Genomic DNA, 26403 nt, shown 5'->3' with positions numbered 1-26403 from the left:
ATGTGAGGACTAATAAGAAAAATATGTTGCAGAGCAGATCAAATGGAAGAAAGAAAATGAAAATGTTCTCAACTGACTGCAGAGTTCCCTCAGAAGCAGCTTTATAGGACAGTAACCCTGTTCATACTTCACCTTTATTTTGTCTCTGGGTGCACACAGGTGAAACAAAGTAGAGCCTTGTGGAGCTGGGGATATGCATTGCAACATTGCTCGTGCCAGCATTGAATAGGTCAGGTTTTCTGTGTTACTAAATTAGATTTAGGAAACTAGCAGGCTCTCTTTGCAGTATCCATCTGAAAAGACAAAAATTGGACGCAAACGTCTCCACTGCTGGTAAAATTTTGTTGTCATTTCTTTTACTTTGAGGCAGTAGGATGACTTCTGTGTTCTCACGTGGAAGAGCAAGAGTTAGAAGGATTTGAAGAGTCATGCTCCAAAGATCCAACAATTCATGGAGGAGAATGAAATATAAATAATTAAATCACTCTAACAAGCAAGATGTGTCCTTATTCAGAGAATGGGAATACCATTCTTTCTTTCTTTGGGGAATACATGAGCAGAAAAATGAACCAGGAGACAATAACATAAGAGTGTTGTCAAAGTATTAAAAAAAAATAACTGAGACTTTTGCAGATGCCAAGTCTAACTTTGGCTGATTCTCTTTTAGGAGTTTTGTACAGCAATTTTCTGAATTTTATTAATATAACAAGCAAATATACTTTAGATGCTCTGGATCTACGTTGTGGGAAGTAAAGGTGATTTCTTGGTGATTTTTCAGAGGCCAAGAGCATGTATGCTTTTGAAATACAAACTTAAATATTATATATAAATCAAAAGATGGTGAAATGTTAAGGGAAGGGAAAGGAGAATGAAAAGAGTGGACAGCAAAAGTGGAACCAAATTTCAAATATAAGACTAATATAATGATAATATTTGGTATTTTTTTGACTACATACCACAGTAGTTGGCAGTAGCAAGTTTCTTTGCGGCCTCCATACCTACTGTTCTGAGTTTTGTATGAGCTAGTGTTCTGCCACTATTTGTACCGTAACGGCACACAGCAATGTGGTCTGTGCTGCCAGCAATGTGAATTGGGCCTGCTGTTGTTTAGAACAGGAAAAGGCTGCCCTGTCATTTGAACAATCACCACAGTTTGTGCATAACGTAGCATAACGTAGCATAACGTAGCATACATTAGCATTGTTAACCTATCAAGTGATACAGCTCAAGGTGGTCAATAGCAGAGGTGTCAAAGGTATGACAGAATGTAAGACCTGTGATATATGCTGATAATGGAATAGGATATATACAGTCTGTGGTAATGGATGATTATTGTGATATATTCTATATATGCCAACCATGGCAAGAAAGATGGTGAGGGGTGGTATGTACTTGTCTCTTAGCTGATTACTTTCTGTAGCATTTTGCCTCTGGCTACAGTAGGTTTGTGTCATGCAACTGAATGTACATTGCTGTGTCCTTCTGCATGATTCAGCAGGGACTGAACTTTCTATTGTTGAAGTGCATTTGCCTTTCTCAGATATGTGTTTCCCAGACTTCTGGTAGCATTTGCATACCCTCGAGTCCCAGTTCAATTACAAAACCATAGCATTTTTGGTCGTAGTGCAATGAATAATACTCTGTATAGATTGCTTTCTCTCTAAGCCTGTTCAGGAAGACAAAGATTTGCCTGAACATCCATGATTTGTGAGTTCAGGAGGCTAATAAAATCTGTTATTCTGGGTTTTAGCCTATAATTTAATGAATACAAATTTGCAGTTGTCTTTCAGTGAAGCTGTCTTAAGGAGGATAATTCAATAATGCAACTGCTAGCTGGAGTCTTTTTTTCCTGCTGTATTCCTGCTCTTTTTCATACATTCTGAGATTTGATGATAAGATTTTCTGCTATTTTCCCTCTTCCTGTAAAAGCATAAGAGGTATTTCTTTATTGAGTGGCAAGATATATGCTGTTGATTAGTTTCTTCAGATCAAATAGATCTCAGAACCATAGGGGTTTTAGTATGCTCTTTTGTTTGGGCCTTAAATTGCATCCAGATCTTTACCAGCTATTAAGCAGGCATGCATACTGGCCTTTCTTCTGTAAGCATCCAGTTTTGGCCATTGTTGGAAACAGAGTTTGAAATAGCAAACCGTTGGTCTGACCTGAATACATCAGATTTTTTTTTAATGGTCTAAACATATTTTTTAAATGTGCATTTGAGCTACAGGGAGCATGGAATTTTCAGGGAGGACTCTCAGTTAAATCAGATTTTCTTCTGTTACCTTTCTTTCTGCTATGCATATTATTTAACTTCAAGCAATTGTATTTATCTCAGAAAAAGATCTTGTAACTGAGTTGAAAAGGTGGTGCGTTTGTGTCTCATGATGCTCTGCTTATATAAAATGGGGCCTCAGTTGTGCAGCCCTGGAATATGTTTGTGAGCATGAGTAAGATCAACTCTCGGTAGTATCTTGAGTAAGTGTTAGTTTCCAAAAGTGTAAGAAACAGCCTTTTAGAGTGATGAGTATATTAAAACATACCTTTCTCTGAAAAAGGAAAAGAATTCTTTGATGCTTTGAAAACAGACTTCTATTCATGTTCCTTTCATCTAGTGTAGAAGAAATGAGATGCGTTGAATGAGCCATAGTGGAACAAACTGCCCCACTAAATTCTTCTAAGTAGTCATTGAGCTTTAACTGTTTTTAGATGTTATTTTTTATCTTGGGGTATAAAAATAGTCCATAGCAATATTGCAGAGTCATACTAAGCAGCCTCAAGACCTCTTTGCAAGAATCCTCTCACTTTCAATTCTTGTGTCTTTGCATATGAGAACATCGTCCGCTTCATAGAGATGTGGTCCGTGTTTTCAGAGCTGGCATGCTATTCTAAGGGTCTTCCCCCTGCCCGCTCTGCTGCCCCCCCGCCCCCCCTCACCCCCCTGAGCTATTTGCGGGGCTGGTAGTTTGGATGGTGTGGTCCAATAAAGGAGGATGAAATGTTTATTTGATTCCTTGTTCATTCCCAGCTCCTTCAGTGTCTTACAATTATGCAAAAAGAAGAGGGTAAATAGAGGCTTAGATACTTTTACAGTAATACCGATATCCTGTTTAGGTCCTAAAAGCTGTAGAAACTGTTTTTGACAAGCTTAAGAAGGATTTTAGTTTTGCTGCTGTTGGCTTGGAGGTCCTCTATTTCTTGTCTTGTTTTCTTTTAATTTCTTTTCTCACCCTGATAAAATGGACCATTCTGCCCATGGGCCTTGAAGTTTAGCCCCACCTGCCTGGACCAGACTGTCCACAAAGGCAGCACAATTATCTTCACAGGTTGAGAAAAGTGGTCTCAGCTTTATGCTGTTACTGCTTCAAAATACACCTCGGATAAAGTCTAAACCATTGTTTGTAATGTAAGTTAACATGATTTGTCATGAAGTAACACCATGACATTCTTCTTACTCCATCACAGTGAGAAAAGGAAAGAAATTTCACGTTGACCTCTGGCTTAGTAATAAAGTGAATTTAAACACTGAGAATAAACATAAAATGAAGGACACACAGTTTAAGAATTTTAAGTAATTCCTACATATTTTGGCTGTTTGTCTTTTGCTGATGATTAGTCTCTGGTTTGCAAAGGATCTTTTGTGCATTCACAGCAAAGATGCGAGTGAAAGTAACTAGCACCACATCTAACATAATAGTGAATCATCTAACACAATGATCATTTAGTCTGGATAAGAGGAGGCTGAGGGGAGACCTCATCGCTCTCTACAACTACCTGAAACGGGGTTGTGGTGAGATGGGTGTTGGTCTCTTCTCCCAAGTAACTAGTGATAGAACAAGAAGAAATGGCCTCAAGTTGCGCCAGCGGAGGTTTAGACTAGATATTAGGCAAAATTTCTTTACTGAGAGGGTGATCAACCATCGGAACAGGCTGCCCAAGGAGGTGGTGGAGTCACCATCATTGGAAGTATTCAAAAAATGTGTGGATGTGGCACTTCGGAACATGGTTCAGTGGGTGTGGTGGTGTTGGTTTGACAGTTGGATTGATCTTAAAGGTCTTTTCCAACCTTAATGATTCTGTGATTCTGTCATAATAGTGAATAGTGAACATAACAGTGAATTAGTTTTTGTAATGTTACATGTGATCGGTGGCAGACAAGAAGCTGTCTCCAGATGATTTAAATTTCTCACATCTTCTAGGTTCTAAACAGCTTTGGGTAACATTCCAGCAAATAGAGTATAAGAAAAGCTGAATAATGCTGTCACCTGAGCCAGAAACTATATTCATAAGCATACTATCACAAGATAGCTGTAAGAATGTAGTTTTAATGAACTTCTAGCAACATGTGTGTCAAACTTACAGACGTAATTCATTATTTCTGTGTTGTATGAATGTGTGCATATAGTAACTGCTATTCAGGGCAATCTGCTGTAGCAATGAGAGGAACAAAAATTGCTAAAACTCACTTGAAGGGACTAAAAATGCAAGGCTATGCAGCTTGCATAGTAGTCTTCAGGCAACTTGAAGGCAAAGGCAAAAATGCCTTTGAGAGTAGAAATGTTTTGAGTGAGAAATGTTATAGAAGTAAATTCATTGCCTTGAGTGGAATCTACACAAGTAGAATGAGTCCAAACAACTCTAAAACAAAAAGAAAGGGGAAACCAGTAGGAAGGAGGAAAAAAACCCACATAACAAGCAACTGCTTGGAAATGTTGTTCCAAACTAGTTGGTGAGAAGAAATGAGTAGAGGCATAGGCTAGGTTTAAGTGTTGGAAATTGAGAAGGCAAAGGCTGCTCAGGAGCTGAACTGTAGTTAAGGAAGTGGAGCTTCTGCATTTGCTGTGTCATTGGTTCTTGTTGCCAGAAATATTTTGGTGGAAGTGTTTTATCATTTTGCTTTCTGTCTGTTCACAGTGGAACAGCTTGTGGCCTAAGCTGGTATCAGAGCTAAGTCTAAAATACTTGAGACACTAAAGGAGCCATTAGTATTACTACAGAATTGTAAGTTGTGATGGACACAAACTCTCTGCCTCCAACCATTATATGCCGTGTCACTCCTGACTGCACAAAAGGAGCTGTGGTTGGACTTGTGGTTGGAGCTGTTCCAGCATAACTGCAGTGAATGGGAAGCAAATCTATTACAAAATCTGTAAGTAAAATGTAAGTGCAGGTAGAAATGTTTTGAGGAGGCAAACTACTTAGGAGGCAGACTGACTATGCCTGGCATCCAAAGTTAGTTTCTCACCGAGTTCCATTTTTACCGAGCAATCGTGACCATGTACTCTTGGTACTTCCCTGTGGTGTTTTTGATCACAATAGTCTCGCTCTTAATCTTTTTTTCTTTGCTGTGGAAGCTGTTGTATATAGGGGAATAGTTTCTTCTCTCAACCTGCTCGTTATGCTTTGGCTACTGCAGCATAGTAGAGGTGCTAAGACTGTTTTCGTGCTTCCAATTTCATGCTGCATTTGCTCTTTCCAGCTCCCAGTCCCTACATGCTTACCTCTCATGTTTGACCACTGAATGAGGAGTACAGTCTTAGCTAAATATTTTGTAAGGATTCTTGAAACCTAAAATCTAGCGGGTCAGGAGGGAGAGTGTTTGGAGGAGAGGGTTAAGTGATAGCTTCCTTTTCTTGTCTCCCCATGTACCTCCTTTTTCTGATTTCCACTCTGGACTGTCATGATATTTGAGTTACACAGAGCTGAACCAAATGGTTGGTGTTAGAGATCATGAGCATGACTGCACATTTGCTGGATGCTCAATTTTTTTGTCCTGAAAACTCTTTGGAGTATTACTTCCAGTGAATAGGTCATTCACTCTGAAACATACAATCATAGCATGACATTTATTAATGTCTTGCTGTAACCTTACTTTCTGTTATAGGCAAACCACAGGCACATCTCTCAGGAGTGTTGTTTGGTGCAGTACTTTGTCTGAAGATTTTCCCACTGGATCTAATCCAGTCTGGGATCGCAGCTGTCGTGAGAATGCAACAAATCATTCTGGGAAGTATCTAAATTTGCCCCTATTGGTCAAAGCAATGTTTATGCACAGACAGAACCACATGACTGAGGAGAGGGTACTCTTGAACCCTGATAGTAATCTGTGCTAAAAAAACACCAGAGCTCCCAATTTTTTGTATGAGTAAACCACAAAACTACTGTTTGCTAGTTTGAACAACCACTGATTTGAACATCATTGGAAAAAAGCCAGGAAAGCAACTGGAGTCATCCCAGAAACATTTTTTATCCTTGTAGCCACTTTATTTATTCAAACAAACAAACTGTGGTGGTTTGACCCTGGCTGGATGCCAGGCGCGCACCAAGGTTGCTCTATCACTCCCCCTACTAAGCTGGACAGGGGAGAGAAAATATAACGAAAGGCTTGCGGCTTGAGATAAAGACAGGGAGAGATCGTTCACCAGTTACTGTCACGGGCAAAACAGACTCGACTTGGGGAAGGTGAATTTGGTTTATTACTAATGATATCCGAGTAGAATAATGAGAAATAAAAACTGAATCTTAAAGCACCTTCCCTCCACCCCTCCCTTCTTCCCGGCCTAACTTTACTCCGATTTCTCTACCTCCTATCCCGCAGCAGCACAGGGGGACGGGGAGTGGGGGTTGTGGTCAGTTTGTCACGCATTGTCTCTGCCGATCCTTCCTCCTCAGGCGTAGGACTCCTCACACTCTTCCCCTGCTGCAGCATGGTGTCCCTCCCATTGGAGACAGTTCTCCACAAACTTCTCCAGTGTGATGCCTTCCCACAGGCTGCAGTTCTTCATGAACTGCTCCAGCATGGGTCCTCTATGGGGTCACAAGTCCTGCCAGCAAACCTGCTTTAATGTGGGCTCCTCTCTCCATGGGTCCATAGGTCCTTCCAGGAGCTTGCTCCAGCATGGGCTTCCCATGGGGTCAATGGCCTCCTTTGGGCATCCCCCCGCTGTGGCGTGAGGTCCTCCAAGGGCTGCAGGCGTGTATCTGCTCTACTGTGGACCTCCATTGGCTGCAGGGGGACAGCCTGCCTCACCTCTCTTCACGCCAGGCTGCAGGAGAGTCTCTGCTCTGGTGGCTGGAGCACCTTTTCCCCTTCCTTCTCCACTGACCTTGGTGTCTGCAGAGTTGTTTCACATATTCTCACTCCTCTCTTCCAGATGCAATTGCTGTGTGCTGTATTTTTTCCCTTCTTCAATATGTTATCACAGGGGGGCCACCACTGTTGCTGATGGGCTCGGCCTTGGCCAGCAGCGGATTTGTCTTGGAGCCGGCTGGCACTGGCTTTATCAGACACGGGAAGCTTCTAGCAGCTTCTCACAGAAGCCACCCCTGCAGCTCCCCCTGCTACCAAAGCCTTACCATGCAAACCCAATACACAAACAAATAAACAAAACAAAACAAACCCCCACAAAAAAGCCTTTTCAAAATGTACATTTTCTTTGAAAGAGTATTTTAGGGATTTACAATTATTTTTTGAGATGTGGTACCTACGTGAAGACTGCCAGTAGGAAACTGTCAAACGTAAAGTAAATGCAGTAAGTGTATACATTTTCTCCTCATTTTCAGGCCTGCCTCAGACCAGGATAAATCATTGTTCATTTCCTATATAGGAACTTCCTTACATCTACAAGGTATCTATCTGAAAACGATCAGCCTTGCAGAGGTTCCAGTGGAGTCAATTGCAGAGCAATGCAAACAGGGCAAATGACCAAGAAAGTCTACTATTTCCAGGGGTTGCTCTGAAGGCTCTAGAGTGGTGACTTCGTTGCCAACTGTAACCAATGCTCAAGTTGCAAAATATGGCATTTAATACCTATCTGAGGGAAAGATCTAAGGTACTTTGATGACAGAGGCTGTGTCAGGCAAAGTGAAGCCTGTTGGCAGGAGCACTGGCGTTGTTGCAGCCTGTTCTGCATGAGCTTTGGAGGGTAAAACGTGCGTTCATTCCTCTACCTACTACTTTATTATAAGCGGCTAAAACTGTGTCCTCGTTGCTCCTGGCTCCAGCTGCCGTTTCAATTTAGGATATTGACAGGGAAGATCCTTTAGCTAAGGAATGATACTCATTTTGAACGCCCAGATTGATTGACTGGGGCCTGCTCTGTATGGTCACCTGCCTGGTGAGCGAGTTACGGCATCTTCTGTGCCTTATTAATCCATGTGACACTTTGAGAAACAAACAGGCAGCAAAATGGAAAATGGTCTGTGGGATTAGGTGCAAAGTAGGTGAATATTGTGAAAAGTGGGCAAAAATAGAATGAGATCTGCTGCTGTTGAAGAATATTTCAAAAATTATATTAATAAGCTAGATCATGAGCACAGAAAAACTTAGTGCATGAAAATAAAGGAGAAATAAGAACGGGATGGAGAAAATTCGCTGAAACAAAATGGAAACATACAAACTACAAGACAGCCTGTTTGATTTTAAGTTGTTAGCTTCAGATGGGTGCTTAGTTGTACAGCAGTTTCCTAAATATGTCAGCATTATTAAAAAAGGCAGCAGTTTGTAAGTAAACACAGGGTGATGCTGAGAAAGTGACAATATTAAATGTTTGTCCAATCACCTTTTATGCTCAAATGTAAGATCCTGTCAGAACTAGTTAACAGAAAACCAGAATTTGTTGACTTGTCTTGCAGTGTAAGATCAGTGACAAGACTGCTGCATGTGTATACTTTATCTGAAGAACAACTGGTGGTTATGAACATAAGGAATAAACTCTTAAAGTAAACATCATTTTTCAGCCTAGTGCTGAAGAAGCTAGGAACAGTTCTAGTCTGCAAAATCTCATATATTAATTTGGTTATGCCTATTTTCCCTTGCCTAACTTTGATGTTCAGAAGTCAGCGTTTAAGCCTTGCTGCAGGTGACAGCTGTATTGGAAGTTATTAATCACTGAATGAGTCATCTGTCACCTGCATTAGACAATGTCTAAGCAGTATGACAAAGTTGAAGATGACCTGAGTTTATGGATGATGGGATAAATATTATTTGTTTCAATTTGTCCCAAATACATTGGGACACTCTGTATGTTAAATTCTCCGAAGGAATGTCTAGTTATTTTTAAACAAATCCGAAAATTAGGACCTGTGATGTGTTTAAAACATTGGCGAAATAGCAGACAATTCAGTATTTCACATGCAAATTTGAAGGAAGCTTCTAGGTTGATTATAACTTAAGTTGCTGGGGACACCATGTTCCAATTTCAGAAAGAGAAATCTCTTGTTATAGCTTAATTGGATGGTGCATTTGTCAGTAGTGCGGAGCTTATACACAAGTCTGCTACTCCTGGAATGTATGGCCTTAATTTTCATAGTGTCACTCTCCTCCTCGTGCTGGCTGTGGAGATTGTTATCAGATTAACTGATTCAACTCAGGACACAGCAGAAAGCCTTTAACTTTTTTCAGAAACTTTATTGCCTCAGTTCTCCCAGCTCTGGGGATTCTCTTACAGCAGCAACAAGGAGGAAGAATGAAAAGTTCAACAGAAGGCTGTCAAGTGCAAGTTAAACCAAACATTTTTTTTCTCTTTCATATGTCAGTCAGCAATTAGTCATTAAATGTAACATAGTAATGTTCAATACATAGTAAGCTGCATTATATGTAGGTCACTATACTTAAGTGGCAAGGAGTGAAGCAAGAAGATGATATTGTCTGTTATAGATGGCTTTTCTGCATCAGCTAGTAACTAACAGTGTTGTGGCAAAAAGTAGCTACATGTTGTCTGTTTTTTGCCTGGTTTTTACAGTTGTGTAAACTACAGTTGTGTGTAGTAATTTTAATACTGTGGCTGGCAAGTAACTGCAAGAGATACATGCTAGATGGCTGTTGAAAATGGTGTTAGTGCCTAACTGTTCTGAATTTAGCTGGAAATAACTTGCTTCAGTCAGACATCTGAAAAGTTGTTTGCTTCAGACTAACAATAGCCCTTGCAAAGTTTGTTGTGTTTGGCTTCAATGATCTGCTTTGGGAGTGCACTTTGAAAGAGAACTTTGAGAACTCTTGTCTTCCTAGAATGAGAGAACTGGACTTGCATCATTAGTCAGTAAACAGCCCAAGTTTAGAACACCACTTTTCCATTAGATACTGCCTTTCCTATGTTACTAGTCACCTAAATTTATCTCTCTGATACCAAAATCTTTTTTTTGCTCTCCTTGTCCATTCTGATTTTATAGTCTTAGGAAACTAATGGAGGACAAGGGACTTTTCATACACTTTTTGCATTCTGGTCACCTTCAGTTTCTTCATTTTAACTAGTTACATACAGCTGTTCTGATTCAGAATATTTTTAAGCTAAGCTTCTAGTTTTAATGTTTGCTAAATAATACTTGTGGCTAAAATTTCTTACAAACATTGTCAGTTGACGTAAAAGGTATTGAAAAATTTGTACAAAATCTGTCTGCTCAGTTTTTTTACTACCTTAATAGGAAATTGTTTTTCATGACTTTATGAAAAGTATTCTTAACTTTGTATGGGAAAACAGAATGAAAACTTGGATCATAGGTTTGACATAGTAGACATTTAGTGAATTGTGCACACTCTTTGTTTATTTTCCTATTCAGCAGCTCTTTCCTATGTTCAGCACGCTCCACTTAAAATGTCATCCTGTGGTGTCTAAAGACTCACAGTGCACGTGTTTCTAGAAATTTGAGTTCCAGTCTGTGTGGAGAACCTAGAACCAAAGCAATCATTTGCAGTTGGTGACATGAACACTTTTTTCCCTTCCTTTTTTTTTTTTACTATGCATCAAGTCAATACAAAATGAAAATGAATACAGCCTGAATGTTACTGCAACATATCAAACTGAATTTTAGAATCAGTACACAGTTTAACTCCTAAATCAAACAAGTTCTGTTTTAATTAGAACCTGTAATAAAAGTCTTGTTTTTTATTGGCTAATAGATCTCTCACAGGGGAATTAGGATTGTTCATGTTCCTTCCTTTCTGCTGCAGCTTAACTTGTTCTCAGAGTTGGATTCTGTGCAGTGGAATTGGACTCTAACCAAATCCAATGATTCAAGAGGAAAAAGGAAAACAGAACAAAATCCCCAGAGGATGCATATGATCAGTAGCAACAGCAGATCTGCTTTTCACAGAGATGCTGAGAGCATCTGTGCTGTGTACATCAGAGGCTAAAGATATTACCTTGATTGAATGTTACTCCATACCTTTACAACTGTATGACTAATTTCTCAAGTGATCACGCTTTGAATCACAAACTTGAGGGCAAGATCTTGCTAGATGCCCAAAGAGGGGCCACTATGTATGCCAGATTATGTAAATAGAAGTGATGCAAAAGATACAATCCATGAGTCAGTGCATTCAGTACAGGCTTGCCTTTTCCAGGCGGAAGAAGCCATCACACAGTAACTGAATTGAGTATTAAGTGAAGCACCATTTTGCAGATAAAGTATGGTGGATTTTGTGCTTTAATGCTCTATGGCAATATTCTGTTTAAAAGCCATGTGTGCCAAAAGCAGTGCTTCAAAAGAAATTCATATTCATTTAAAGCCATAATCCATTTAACTGATTTAGACATGGGCATTTTTGAGGGTTTTTTGTTTTCTTTTGGTGTAAAGCAATAAAAATTTGTCCTCCTGAACGGTTTGGCAGAAGCACAACAGAAGAACTTCCTACTCCACCCTAGTGACTTTAATTATAGTCACATTGTAGTGTCCCCATCACTTGGACAACAGGTAGCAAAATGATGGCTTTCCAGAACAAAGATGCACAGTAAAACTTTGCAGACTCATCGTTCCTCTTAATTTCTTGGAGAGTTTAGGGAAATCCTCTAAAAGCTATGAATTTCATATTCCATTAGGAAGTATTTGGTGCTGTTTAAGTCTGGAAGGACTCTTAAGGAAAACTCAAAGAACATTGAGGAAGTGTTTACTAGATGGATAAAGTAAAAATTCACATTGCAGGAACAGTTATCACTGGGAGGATAAGGACAAAATATTTTATGTGATAATTTGAGGCCAATCTGGGATCTGCTGTAGAATTGTGTGCATAGAAAAGAGGTGATCCTCTGGTCAGAGAACTCTGTCCTGGAGAAATTAAGACTTCTCAAGCAAGGTCCCTTACCTGCAAAGCCCTTTCTTGTCTGCTGTTGTCATGCTTGCCATGTTGTTTTCTGTTCTGTGCTGCATGTTAACCTTACTTTTTCTTATTTGAATCAAGGAAACACCAAAAGCTGTGAGCTGACTGGGCTAAGGAAAGCGCATCTCTAGCTGTACAACCTTAGTGCTAACATTCAATGTCACCATTTCTTTAAACGGTTATGGAGCTGTTTTGCTCATTAACACCAACGAAAACAAAGGAACATCTATTTTTCTAATGAGATGTTGGTCCTGTCATGATTCCTTTATGCTGTCTAAAACCAATGGATACTGTCTCCTGCCCAGGTTGGCAGTTGGATAATTCTGTCTTGTATTTTCTTAGTCCACCTTGCCCCCTGTGCCCAGCTGTCCTTCTGGATTGTTTTCTTTAAACCTGCTGTATAGTGGTTATTCCATATTTTATTCCACTTTGGGCTGCGACATTCAGGGTTCCTTAGTTTTTGCTAGTTTCTTTTTACTTCATAAAGCAGCTTGGTTCAAGTGTGCTACTGAAGTGTCGATGTCCAATCTTCAATGGTTATACAGACCAAGTGCTGGAATTCAAGGTTGCACATCAGGTCTGATGACTGTTATGTAATGCTAGAGATACCGTACCAGAATAGTTTATTTGTGGGCATATAGAAGCTGACTTTTCTACAGCCAAGAATTCCTCTAGGAAACAGCCAGAGAAAAGTGAAAATACAATACACAGTGATTCCGAGCCCTACAAGTAAGTTCCCTGACAGTGGTTGCAATTGCTGTAATGAAAGATGTTGCTCACTAAAGAAAAGCTGGCAAGGGTGTGGCTTCTACAGCGTTTCTCTTTAATTGTATGTTTGAATAAGGGATTAGACAATGAAGCAGCAGTGTCATGTAAGGGATGAAAGGAAGCATATAGAGAAAGCATGACTGTTACGTAACTTGGCTCTTTCTGGGTCAGTGTCAAAATTTCCTGTCTGTATTGTGGCTGAAGTGAAAATAATCAAGGCAAGGCCCAATGAAGTATACCCTGATTGCAGGTCTAGGCAGTAGAATGGGCTTTCTGGCATTCCAGGCTTTTGGCATCAGCTCAGCAATAGGAATGATTGCATAACCAGTAAGATTTCAAGCATGTGTCATCGTCATTCCCTCCCCGCATTCCCTCCCTCCCCCCAACAAAATGCACCACCAAACTAAAACTATAATAACAGCAGTGATGACAGGATGAGTCCCCATGTTAGGTGATGGAAACTGATTATGGTCCACACCTTCTTCATCTTTCTAGAGAGTGATCTATTTTCCTCCAGGCAAAATTCAACCTGCACTCCTTAGTCAGACCAAATGAGCAGCAGTGAAATTGTTGGTGTCATTGCATGTGGCATTTGGCTAAAGGTGAAACCAAGTCCTGTCTGATTTGCTTTTTAAATATAAGGATCTTGTTTTTCTTCTCTCAGAATCCAAACATATGAATTCAGAATCTAAAGAGATGAATTTCAGATTCTTGTAATAGCGACTATGCAATTCTTCCAAAAAATCTGTCTTGTTTCATAGCAGTCCCTCTAGTTGATCTTATTTTACATGAAGTAGCTTTCCTTTTTCTTAGCCATAATTGTTTTAAATCCTTGTATTTATAAGTAAGGCTATAAGAAGAAATGAAGGCACTTCATCTTCAGGAAAGCAGTTGGTTGTCATGCTCATATAAATAATGAAAACTTGGTAGACTTCTTAAACAGTCAGAAGAGAATCCAGCAAATAGTGTGTAGCACTTGTTTCAGAAAGAAGTGGAGAAGCTGTGGGTACCAGAGGAGCTCTTGAGAAATGAAGTCTGCTCCAAGCTACCAGTTATGTTGAACAAAGTTGATTTGTAGAGATCCTTCCTCACAGGTTTTTCAGGTATTGTCACTCCATACAAATAAGTGAGTGGGGTTATCAAGTCCATTCTGTTGCAGAACTCTTCATACTGAACTGCAGTCTTGAATCGGCATGTATGTTCAAACTGCAGCTATTACAAATGAAGGTAACTTACCCAAATATGGATGCTCTTGTCATTCCTTGGATACAGTGGAAACAACAGCAAAATAAGCCGTTTGGGTGTCTTTAACAGTGTTTCAGCAGTGTAAGTTGAGCTATGATGTCACCTGGCTCTTCAGTCCCTCATCCCTTCTCTTGCAGTTGTGGTATAGGTTTGATCACATGAGGTCTCATTCAGATTCCTGCTGAGCAGTAATCCTGTAATTGTTTTCCTTTTTTCCTTAAAACCATGTAAGAAAACAGATTTCCGCCTTTGCTGTACTGTATAACCTCTTAGTATGATTTGCTGTAATTGCCATCAGTCTGACTTCTCCAGCAAATGAGTTTGTGACATACTGCCGTCTCATGAGTAACTTTAAGCCACTAAGAGAGGGTTGAAAGCACAGTTTCTCAATCAGTAAACAGAACACTGACATCCCACAGTGTCAAAAATGTGTATTTAAAGAAAAGAAGAGGCAGGCATTTAAGCAAGGCACTCAAGCTTCTTTGTACCTGAATTTGCAGGAATACAGGATTCCGTACATTGATTGTAGTGTGAGGTGCAGACAATAAAATGGCAGACTACCACATGCTTGATTGGATGAAAAAAGAAGAAAGAAGCTAACCATGACAAAGGATAGTTCCTGAAAATATTTACAAACTGCAAACTTAACACAAGTATGTTGACAGCTGATAATGGCTGTCACAGCTTCCCAGTCAGCAGCACTGAATCAATTCACATTAAGTATTTGGAAAATTACTTACTTCAACACTGAAAATAGTTGTTTCAAATTAGAATACATAAATTTGCATTGCTGTTTATATTTAATCTGTATAATCTATCTTTAAAAGCTTTATCACTCTTATATGTTGGTCTGATATTCCTCATGGGTGTACTTTGCAGAAGAGCAAACTGAAGACAGGTGTTTCTGTTCCCTTTTCTGTACTATGTCCAGAAAGCATTGTGTACAACAATCTACTGTAACCTAATGATGTAAAAGATCAAGTCACTGCAGTTGAGATGATATCTCAGGCATCTCTAGCTGGAATTTATCTCTGGGGGGAAAAAACCCCATTAACAGCTTGGCACTGAGTTAGTTTTCGAATTAAATCTTGATGCAGCCCTTTGCTTTTAAGATACCAGTAGTTGCCCAAGGAAGCAGAGAGCAGTCAGGATAATCAGTGACAAATGCACACACTGATTCACCTCCTGGAGGCATTGCATTCTGAGACTAACTTGCTGTGGGAAACATTGGCTTTGAAGATACCCTTGCAATATATTTGTGTAGAGGAATTTTCCATGACAGTTCACCTGTGTCTGATGTAGGATGCTGAAAGAGACTTTTTATTGAGATAATCAGAAGGCCTTTATGAAAGATGTCTTGTCATTGGCTTCACTATGGTTTGGAAGGCTAAGCCTCCAGAGTATCAACAACAGTATCAAAAATCCTCTCCCGAGTTTTGTCCTGTTTCTGACTTTATTAACCCAGCCTGCTGTGCTGTAGACCAGTAGCATTTATGAGTTTCTACACAGCAATTACTGCATGAATTTTGTACTCCTTCATCCCTGTATTGGAATTCCAAAAGTATGGGACCATGCTTAACAGGGTCTTATATACATAACTGAAAATATTCAAAAGTTCTTTTCAGCCTTTCTGTAGAGGGGTGACAACTGTGAGCCTGACTTCAACAAAAAGAGTTAAAATTTAACTCTTGTCTGGAAGCATGCAAATTGTGGCAAATGTCACTGAAAGTCCTAGTATCTCACTCAAGGCAGAAGCATTTCTGGCAGATATTTCTCTTATCTGTTCTCTGGCTTGTGCAGAGATGACAATTCCTTACACCTCCAGGCAGTCATTAGTCCTGTACTTCATTTATGGCTGTTCAGGATATCCTTATCGTATGATACTAACCTCTTTAGTTTGTGTGAAACTCTGCTTCGGCTTTATCAAGAATATTTCTCTGTTGCTGGAGGTAACATGGAAGTGTGATACCAGTTACTGCAAGAATGGCTGGGACTACTGTTGTTTTAAATCCTAGTCTTTAAATGTGGCGTAGATACCTGTAAGTGGTATAAGTTTGAGAGCTGCAGGGGGAATCTTACAGATTTGGTTTGTGTTGCTATGGTCAGAGATGGAGCCTTATCTTGCCATCTAAGCTCACAGTTAATACAAAAATTGAAATACGGCAATAATTCTCTTTCTAAGAATGTACTTTTCCAGGTTTCTCTTGTTTTATAATCATAAACACCCACATTCTCATTAAATTCATTTCTTGAAGTATTTCACCACTTCTCAGTAGGTCATTGGTCACATCAACACGTCACACAGGCATAATAATAACACGTGCAGGGAGAGAAATTATGTATACCTTTAAATTTAAGTTGCAGGCTTGGGTTTGTAGCTCTAAGTCTGGAATTCCAAATTCTGCAATTAACAGTGGGATCAAGATCAAGTGTGAATACATTGAACTGTCCTTTTCACTCTTCTACCTTCCCTTTTGAGACCTTTTTTATGAACAGGCAAGAAATGTCAGTAATACAATAGATCACTGTCATGAAGGATGAACCAGTAGTCTAGTTTCAGTCTTGGGAGCACAAAAATCGGCTGAAGGGATAGATGTGGAATAGATCACATCAATATCCACAAGACTAAATACCCCCCCCCCCAAAAACCAAAGAATAAACCACATCAATACCCAAAAGACTAAATCCCCCCCCCCCCAATAGCTAAACGTTTATTAATATAAATCTTTATCAAGGTCCAGATTTATAGCAGTAGTTCATAGAGCTTTTAATGACAGCTCTTTGTCCCTCAGATTGTGTGTTACAGGTAGTAGTACCTTGTTCTTGGCAAGAATGTGCTTTAAGGTGTAGTCAGAGGAACTCCTAAGTGGGCTGGATGTGGAAGGGATGTCAGCTCCCAAGATTGCTTTAGGAAGAAAGTCATCAGATTCAGGGCTATTTGAAGAAATGCCTAGTCTTGCACACGTTTGGAATTACCAAATGTATTCATGAGACACTTTCAATGGCAGTTTTGTTAAGTCAGTGTTAAATTAATGGCAGTCTCCATAAACCTGGAAGTCCTGGAAGAGTAGCAACTTCATCTTTCTCTAGTCACATTGTGTCATGTATGGTAAAGAGCACTTCTAAAGCAGATTTGTTACTTTTGTCCATTGCTTTAAGGCTACCAAGGAGCACAGGCGGGACTTTGCTCCAAGCCCGTGTTCAGAATACTGTGTGTTTCACTGACCTCCCTCCGTCTCTCCTGTGATGACTGGCAGGTGGCTGCCGCTGCTGCTGTGTTCTGCTACTGTGTCAGAGCATCTGGTGCCTACATGATTGCACTATAAGTATTCCTTAGTCTTCGTTGCTTCCCCTGCTCCAGAACAAGTTGTCATTATTTGGAGGACGCAGGGCAGTCAGGAGCCTGCCTTCTCCTTGACCTTTCAGATAATTGACTATTCATGCAAATATTGCAAATATGTTGTTCTGGAGAGAGCAAAACATTCTCACTGGAATATTGCTGTCCCACACCATATAACCACCTACTAGAGGGGGCTGAAAAGTTCAGGAATGGTCTCTGTTTCAGTGCCTTCCACTTCACACAGGCTGGCACTGTCGTACCAGAAAGCATATCTTGCCTAGGTTCAGTTATTTCCACTGGCAGTATTTTATAACAACACATTTTCTCTAGAGATCTGCTGCCCTTCTTTGCTATTTACATGGAGGAAGCAAATGTCAGGTCTGCTTTTTTCATTAAAGAAGTAACTGTGCATGAGGGAAGGGTGAAAGTGTGCCCTCTAGGATTTGGAAGAAAGCAAGATGAAAAACCTTAATGGTATTTGTTGTGAAACAGTTTCTGCAGTGGATAACGGCTGCTCTTCCAAAGGAAACAATGAGAGAAACTGCAGATTCTTCAGTGTGCAATAACTGAAACACCTATCACAGGCCTCAGGCTCCATCATGTACTTCTAGAGACCGATATTCCCCAAAGCACAGAAATTATGAGCATAGGGTTCTTTTGAGGCTCCTTGCTAAAACACAGCCTCAGTGATTTTTTTTTTTATTTTCTTCTATCATGCATGAAAAGACTTGCTTCTATGCCAAAATGCTAGCTTGAGACAATTTGCAAATTTTAATTATAAGCTACATGAAATTTTTAACTTTTAAAAAATTTATATATGTATATTGACATTTGCAACCCCATCAGTCTAATATAGCTGTAAAATACCATTTTAATGCAAAAATACATACATCTAAATTCTACTCTTGTGCAGACAAATGTTCCAAAGTAATTCAGAATGGATTATTTTTACAGTGAAAAAAATTTGACAATTTAAAAAAAAAGTACTGAACGTCTTAGAAATTTTTCTAGCAACATGAGGAACTAGTATTTCTACCAGGAGTTCACTAAGATGATTAGTTATATAAGATTGATATCTTTATGGATAGTTCATAAAACTGGAAGCAAGTTTTGAAAGGTAATTTGCAGTCTTGGTAGTTGGACAGAACATTTAAATTTAAATCTACAAGATTTTCACAGTAAACTGGCAGGTTTTGTGAGGAAAATTCTGTTGTTGTGGAAGAAAGGGATATGTGTGAAAACTGTATGAAAATTATTTTCTTTTTGTAGAATGGTGAGCAAAGATTGTTAATGGCCCTGTGGATATTTCAGACTTCTAGGGCTGAGTGAGACTAAGGTGAACATCTTTTGAAGGGTTCTGCCAGTAAATAAATTGCAAAACACAAAAGATTTCCAAAAGGGTTTAATAAATAATGAGGTTCTTTCTGTACTGTATAAACTATAAATATACCATGCAGTCCTTTATAACTTAAAATAATTTACAGACTGAGGTAGGGGGTAGGAGGATGTTGTCATGGAGTTTAGATCCATTTCAGGGTCTTCCTGACTTCCTGCTGCGCACACACACACAGGCTGTGTCAATTCGAATGAATCGCCAGGCTGCTTGCTTGCCCTCCATTGTCAGCGCTTTGACAAAGGTGTGTGTTGTGGTGCAGTAAGAGTTCCAGTGCTTTGCATCAATCCCTCGGCACCCACTCGAGACTGGCTTAGGGTCCCTACACTTGGTCTCAAAAAAGTACTGCTTAAAAATGTTGTTGTTAATGTTGACCTCTCCCAACACTGTCACCTCTTTGCCTTTAATGTCAGTGGCTGTGGTTTTGTCCCCAACCCACATGCTGACGCTGTCACACACGGAGAACTCTCCCCGGTGTAATACGGGATGCGCAGTCCTCTTGGTTCTGGCAGTCCTGTTGAGAAAACCTGCGCTGCTGAGAAATCCCACATTCTGTTCTTGCCCTGACACTGGGGGGGGCTGCGTGCTGAACAGCACCCGAGGAGACCGGAGACGCCTCTTCTTAAAAAGTTTTGGGTCCATGGTGATATTTATAGCTTCTCTTCTACCTATTGTCCAAGCAGAGTGGCCATGGGATGTCTGCGGAGCTGCCTTGGGAATGTGGTGTCTGTTACTCCGGTGGATATTGAGCAGGGAGTGTTCTGCGGGATACTCCAGTGGAGCATTGTCCTCTGACTTTGGAGCAGCCTGTGTGCCGATCAAAAAAGCTATAATCAGAGTGTAGTACAGCATGGACATTACGCTATGCACCTAGAACAAAAGAAAAACGTAATGTTACTGTAAGCCATGCTGGCACAAACAGATGCTGTTGCTGATGAATTTATAAGATACCCGGGATCATACAGATTTCATCAGGTATTCATGTGGGTGCCAGATGTTGCTCTTTTGGAAGAGCTTATTCAGACAGTGTAAATGTTCTTAATAAAGCGAGAACATTAGAAAATAATAGCTGGATTATTATTAATTCCTCTGGTATTTGTTATTAGAACACTGTTTATGAAGCACTTGTTTGGTTTTATTAATGCGGAGACCATATGGCGACAGCATGTTTCCAGGAGTAAAATCTCTAGTGATTTTTGCAGCAACCTTTTTGGCCAGGGCTGGTCTCTTGGCTGCAAATACCCTCCAGAATAGTGAGAGTAGCAGCAGTCCCTTGGCTAAAAGAGCTGTCCATTCAGTGTGTCCTTTGGGCTAGGGTGGGGACCACCAAGCTGGTACTTGTGGAAGCATGGAGCCCCAGTGAATTGTGCCATTATCATACCCTCATTACCTGCCATCTGGACAGGCCCCACCACTCTCCCTACCACTCTCGCTGTCTCAGCAGCCTCCATCTATCCCATCTACCCTTTTGGGACACACCACTGATTTTGGGCAGATAAAGCCCAGGCTCCTTCCCAGAAGAGCTCAGGCACCGCATGTCAAAACAGCAGATGGGATTTTTCCATGTTCAAGCTGCCTATTAGGACAAATATGGATATTACATAGGAGCACTGTGGGTGACAGGCTACTTCTGGGTTGGCATCTTAGGTATAGCATAGCTAAAATCATTGGCCATAGTACTTGGAATTATGTCCAGGGAAAGACGTTCCTTTTTTTCAAGAGTGCCGTGAGCAAGAAGCTCCACAAATATTACTGCATAGCAGATCCAGTGCCAGTGCTAGTCTTCCTTCGAGAAGAATGGAGAATATGCACATCTGTCTGGGTGTGGAAAAGTGTCAGACAAATGTCTAAAACTTTGCTAAGAACAGTTTTATGCTAGAAGAGCAGCAGCAGTGTAATACCTTGTTAGGTAACTACCATGTGTTGACTAATTTAGCTGCATGTTGGGTTAACAAATCAACAGCGGCCATCCTGGGAATAAGAGGCATTCAAAAATGAACTGAAATTGCAGTTAAGGGCAGACATTGTATTTCTTCTGTGAAGACTTAATGAGCAGAGAGGCTACAAACAGAAAAAAACTATCAAGTGAGGCTCCTCCCCTGTCTCTTTGCCTTGTTTTGCCTGACATGTCTCAGCTGGCCCTGAATTACACTGTGTCCGGCCAGCAGGCAGGCAGCCGCACATAGACTGGACAAACAGGGTTTTGTAAAAGAGGAATCAGGCTCTGCAGTTCCACTGTGATTTCCCAGCATGTCTTAATGTTTTTTCTGGGTGTAGGTCAACTACTGTTGAAGTTCCCCCTCTCTCTTTCTGTTCAGCTTTCTCGGACTAGAGTCCCAAGCAGCACCGAAGCACTCAACCAGGGCTTTAGCTTTGCTAGAGCACAATCTTGTAGAAAATGCAGAACCCCAAGATGCCTTATAGGATCTTGTGTGGATAGCCTTATCTTGGGCAAGAGCTGAAATGAAATAAACAGCAGTGTTTGTGCAGGGCTGGGCAAGCATTTAAGACATCAGCAGGCAAGCTGCCAAGTGAAGGCAGTGACTGAAGAAGATGAAGGTGCTACAGTCCCTGCGTCAAGGGGAGAAAAGAAGGGAAAAGGCCAAAAGCTGCATTAGCAGTTGTCTATGTGACAGGTGGGCTGGAAGAATTGGGGACAAAATGATAAGGAGAGTCAAATCTCTCTCACAGAACTGTTCCAAAGCTACTTTAATTTGCTTAAAACAAGGCTGAGAGTTGCTGCTTTCCCCACATACTGCTCGTGCTCGAGCAGTCATCATCATCATCTGTATAAGGGAATAGAGCTGGGTGTAGCTCAATAGCTTGGCTATGCACGATTCAGAGTAACCCCTTGTTGTACAACCAAATTAAAATCAGATGGTTCATTACATCTCTAAAGAGTTAGCTTTTCCAACAGAAATGTTAATAGAGAAGGTTTGCAGAACAAAAACCAGGCACAATTTAGACATGCCAATAGCAGCCTCAACCTATTGTGTTTATACATAAACCCTTTTCTTATTATTTCCTTCTGTAGGAAAAAGACATTGCAATGTCAGCAAAGAGATGTTTCTGGTTTTGTGCTATACAAGATTCACTGCTCTAAAATGCAGCTACATTAATCTCCATTCTCTGAGTTTCTTATGTTGCATGTGCTAAGATTATTGCTTTAAGGCTATTAACACAAAATCAGAAAGATCTCACCTGCTTACTTGCTTTTTTTTTGGAACTTGCCTTGTATTTCCTCTCCTTGTGGTAAAGCATTCTGTGGAGAGTGTGGCCCAAATGCAGACAAAATGTATTTGGGATATCTGGTGGTTTTGCTGAAGATTCAAAATTGAATCTTTTAATCAGTTATTAAATTAGTGGAGAATAGAAACTGACAGATTAAAAAACTGAACTAGACTTGATGACAACACAAGCAAAAAAAGTTAATATTTAAAGAATAGGCGTGCTTTAAACTGTGAGGACTGTGGACTTTTTTGCCGACATGTACAGGTATTTTACAGGGGGGGTTATTCCTAAACTTTGTCACATAGTTACTAGACCCTTTCATGGTGCTTTCTGGAAGTGTTAACAGTGCATGCCAAATGCACCTGAACTTCCCGGAGGTGCACAGCTGCCAATTCTAGTGCCGGTAGTATGCCAATATGGGTTTGTAACATTAGACACAAAGGTTATCACAGGCATTTCAATGCCAACAATAAAAAAACCTATACTAAAACAGAGGATGTTTAATGAGAACTGTGACTTCCGAGTGGACCATCTCTCATTTTAAGTAAACATTCACCACAAAAGATAGGTCTGGAGACAGAATAAAAGAAGGTAGTAAGTGGAAACTCCTGTTTTAGCCTGACAATAACTAGCTAGCGGGTGTCAGTGAAGCAACTTGTTTAATAAGTCAAAGAACTAAGCTTTTCCAAAAATAAGAGTCTTAAGTGCAAACTGCCCCTCGTCTTCATTCTTTAGAAGAGAGACCAATGATTTTTCTAAGATCAGGATGACAACTCCCTTCCCCACTTGTAGGTTGGTCAAGTGTCGTTTAAACATTACTTCTGGTATAGCTGTTCAGGCTACTGTATGATACTGGTAATAGATGATTTGAGTCTGCTCTGAGAAGAGTGTGTGTGTTGTGCTTACCTCTGAGTATACTGCACAAAAAACTGCTCCCCCAGCAAAGTTTTTATTTCATCCAGACGCTGAGCTGGGGTTGGCTGCAGCATGCCATCGGGCCAGTTTGACTGCGTAGCTGAGTCTGGGAGATGCTTATTCTGCGTTCCACTAGAAGTAGAAGTATTTGTTTCAATAATTAGCCAGCAAATAAGTGTTTTCAGTACCATTCCCCACTTGATAGAAGGAGTACAGGAACAAATCCACTTGTCTGGCTCTCTGAACTGTGCCTTTTTCACCGTTACAGTATAGAGGTTGTCTAAAGTGCAGTCCTCTACTTTCAAGAGCAGCACATTTGTGAGGCAGAGCTACATTTATTCAGCACCTTTACCAGACCATGATTAACAATCCACTGTTCCCGATCCCTCTCGGGCATCTGCCGGGCTCACCAAAAACAGGAGTGATGCAGCATAGTGAAGCAATACCTGCTGGTGGCACTATCAGAGCTCAGTTTGCACAGTAGCAATAGACAAATGAGGGCCCAGATCCTCCATCATCTTTGTCTGGGAAGCAAGTCTGGTTACAAGTAAAGGCAAGTTGTGTGTCAGCAAATGCAGCTAATGTAAAACTCAGTGGTGGCTACTCTCCTTTGTTGTCCAGATTTGTCTAAAAAGCACTATCACCAGCCCTGTGGCCTGTTTCTGTCACAGTACTTCAAAATGGTGCACTCCTATTGTCAATACTCAAACACTCAAAACCAGAGATGTTTGTAGTATCTGCAGGACATGAACCTATCTATGCCCTATCCACAAATCTTAGTTATGCAGTTTGTGCCCCATGCTTTCTCTTATGGATGCCCCGAACGCTGAAAGTCCTTTAGAGACCCTGAAGGAGGGTTGCCAATATTCATACTACTGTACATTCTGAACAGCCAGTGGAAAGTAAGTTTTGTTTATCCTTTGAGTTTTTGTCAACACATACAGTAACATTGTCAGTGGTTGTAATACCAGCTACCTACAGGATAGTTCTACCCTCCCCTATCCCTTCATCACTGTTTGAGCTAAGTGTGAAGAAATGCAGTTGCAAAGCTGGCTGGGCTGTTTTATAGTACTGTCACATTTAGTGAAAGTGAGTGGAGGAAAAAAAAATGTGCAGCTCAGCAGACTGGAGAGATGAAACATCTCACAGGTTGTCCAGCTATAGTGACTGGGCTCTGCTGATTGTTTGGAACATGAGTTCCACTTAAGCAATTTCATAAGAGACTGCTGAGGGTCTGTTTCAGTGAAGAAATGATGCCCGAGATCTTTCATTCACACATGGAAAAAGAAAAAAAATATTCTAAGGCTCTTACACTGGCAGAGCAAAAAGACGCCATGTGGTGAAAGCTAGCAAATTGGTCAGCCTCAGTGCTGGATGTCTGCTATTCTAGGAAAAAACAGAAAATCAGTATGCTGTACAAAATGAAAGTCGGAGACAAGCTTGGGATGACATTTTAGGGGGTGAACCAAGTATGTCCTTACCTGATGGAGTCTCTTAATCAAGACCTTTGGCAAACTAGCACTGGTGAGGTGAAAAGACAATGAGTTCTAGGCAGGCTTCCTTTTTTCACTAGTATTCAGACAGGAATCAGGTAAGAGCCAGAGACATACTTGAGTCTTCCTGGCTTAGGAGAGAATCTGAAGACCTTTCATAGGACAAAGGCCTTAAACTTTGGGGTTTTTTGTGTGTGTGATTCAGAGTGGGTCCAAATGAGCTATTTGGCCGGGATACTGTTTTCATTGAGGCAACATAAACTGTAGACCTGCTCCCAGATTTAGGGGGAATTGGCCAGAAGATAAAGGTAGATGCTTGTCCTGGTTTTGGCTGGGATAGAGTTAATTTTCTTCCTAGCAGGTGGTATAGTGCTGTGTTTTGGGTTTAGTATGAGAATAATGCTGATAAGGCACTCATGTTTTTGTTGTTGCTAAGTAGTGCTTACATGAGTTGAGGACTTTTCAGCTTCTCATGCCCTGCCAGCAAGAAGCTGGGAGGAGGCACAGCCAGGACAGCTGACCCAAAATGACCAAAAGGATATTCCAATACCATATGATGTCATGCTCAATATATAAACTGGGGGGAGTTGGCTGGGTGCACTGCAACTTGGCAACTGGCTGGGTATTGGTCAGCAGGTGTTGAGCAATTGTATTGTGCATCACTTTTTTGGTATATTCTATTATTATTATTATCATCATTATTATATTACCATCCATTTCTGTCCTATTAAACTGTCCTTCTCCCAACCCATGAGTTTTACTTTTTTTTTTTCCCTCTAATTTCTCTCCCCTATTCTGCTGGGGGTGGGGGCAGTGCAGAGCAAATAAGCAGCTGTGTGGTGCTTAGCTGCTGTCTGGGGTTAAACCATGACACTGCAGAAGCCTAGTGAAGAAGAGGAAAGCAATGAGCTGAAAGCAACAGCTACAACAGCAGGGAAATCTCTTGGTCAATTCTGTAGATAATCATAAGGAGAATCATAAGAAGATTGCCATTTGCTGGCAGACTGTTATCTGATTGTGGCTGATACTTCAGAAGAACTGAACGTAAAAAACTTGCAGATGTATGAGGGCACATACTTAAATGCTTGTCCTCTGGCTACTGTAAAAGCAGAAATAACTCCAGTCATAATTACTACACTCTGAGTGGTCATATAGACCCCAAATCAAAGGAGAACCATTATTTTCATCACCAATTTAATCCAGGGTGCTGACACTTTCTCAGCAGAGTACACTTCCAATTGTGAATTCATGAGTGCCATTGAAAGTGATAGAAATAGTATTTTATTAATCTTAAATATTTAGATAGCTTATGTGTTCCATTTAATAAGGTAAATAATAAGGGTTGTATAAGGTACTCCTGTACTGCAAAAGATACTGCTGGATCCAGTGTGGAGATTCAAGTGCATTTGCTGAGGAGAACATGCTGCTAACGCCAAAGCATGAACTGGATTAATTTTACACCTGCACAGTTTCTGTCCACGGGAGAGCTGGCTGCCAGTGACTGTAGCCACTGGGTTTGGCTCTTACCAAGGTCCAAATACAAGCTACTTCATTTTTAAAAATCTAACCGAAATTTTCTAAGCCTGTTTTCAAGCAGTGCAGGGCACAGGATTCAGTCTGTTATGTGCTCATTGTATTGCATTGTACAACACTTCTGCAATGATTTGGCCACGCTTTGGATTTGCTGCTGTCTGTACATCATGGCTCATGTTCTACTGTACCTGTGTGGTTGAAGTATTTGGAAGTTAAGCTAGTTGGCGTGATATGAATATGTCAGAAAGGTCAAACAAAGTTCTAAAATCCAAAGCTTCATGCTACCAGATTGAGTATGCTATATTTTTTCAGGAGCGTAGTAGTAAAGTAATAACCCTTTCAGTGAACTCTTGACACTTCAGTAACAGTAATGTTAGAGCTATAATATACTGG

At 40.5% G+C, this 26403-nt stretch overlaps 1 protein-coding gene across 2 annotated transcripts; it reads right to left on the bottom strand.

The window, feature by feature from the left end:
* Positions 1–18831: 18831 nt before the first annotated feature.
* Positions 18832–23129, bottom strand: NGF (nerve growth factor (beta polypeptide)). Of its 2 annotated transcripts, XM_010282186.1 has the most exons (3): positions 22976–23129; positions 20229–20414; positions 18832–19708 (listed from the first exon to the last, which is right to left on the bottom strand). In XM_010282186.1, exon 3 carries the CDS (start codon positions 19694–19696, stop codon positions 18977–18979), a length of 720 nt encoding a protein of 239 aa, XP_010280488.1. In that variant the 5' UTR covers positions 19697–19708; positions 20229–20414; positions 22976–23129; the 3' UTR covers positions 18832–18976. The 2 variants fall into 2 exon arrangements, with proteins under 2 accessions (XP_010280488.1, XP_010280495.1); XM_010282193.1 differs by lacking the exon at positions 20229–20414 and having other exon boundaries at positions 22976–23118.
* Between the last annotated feature and the right edge of the window lie 3274 nt (positions 23130–26403).

The sequence above is a fragment of the Phaethon lepturus genome, unplaced genomic scaffold (assembly GCF_000687285.1).
Source record: "Phaethon lepturus isolate BGI_N335 unplaced genomic scaffold, ASM68728v1 scaffold830, whole genome shotgun sequence".
Lineage (NCBI taxonomy): Eukaryota > Metazoa > Chordata > Aves > Phaethontiformes > Phaethontidae > Phaethon > Phaethon lepturus.
Note: the sequence above shows the minus strand (reverse complement) of the source record. Positions and strands in the feature narration are given on the sequence as shown.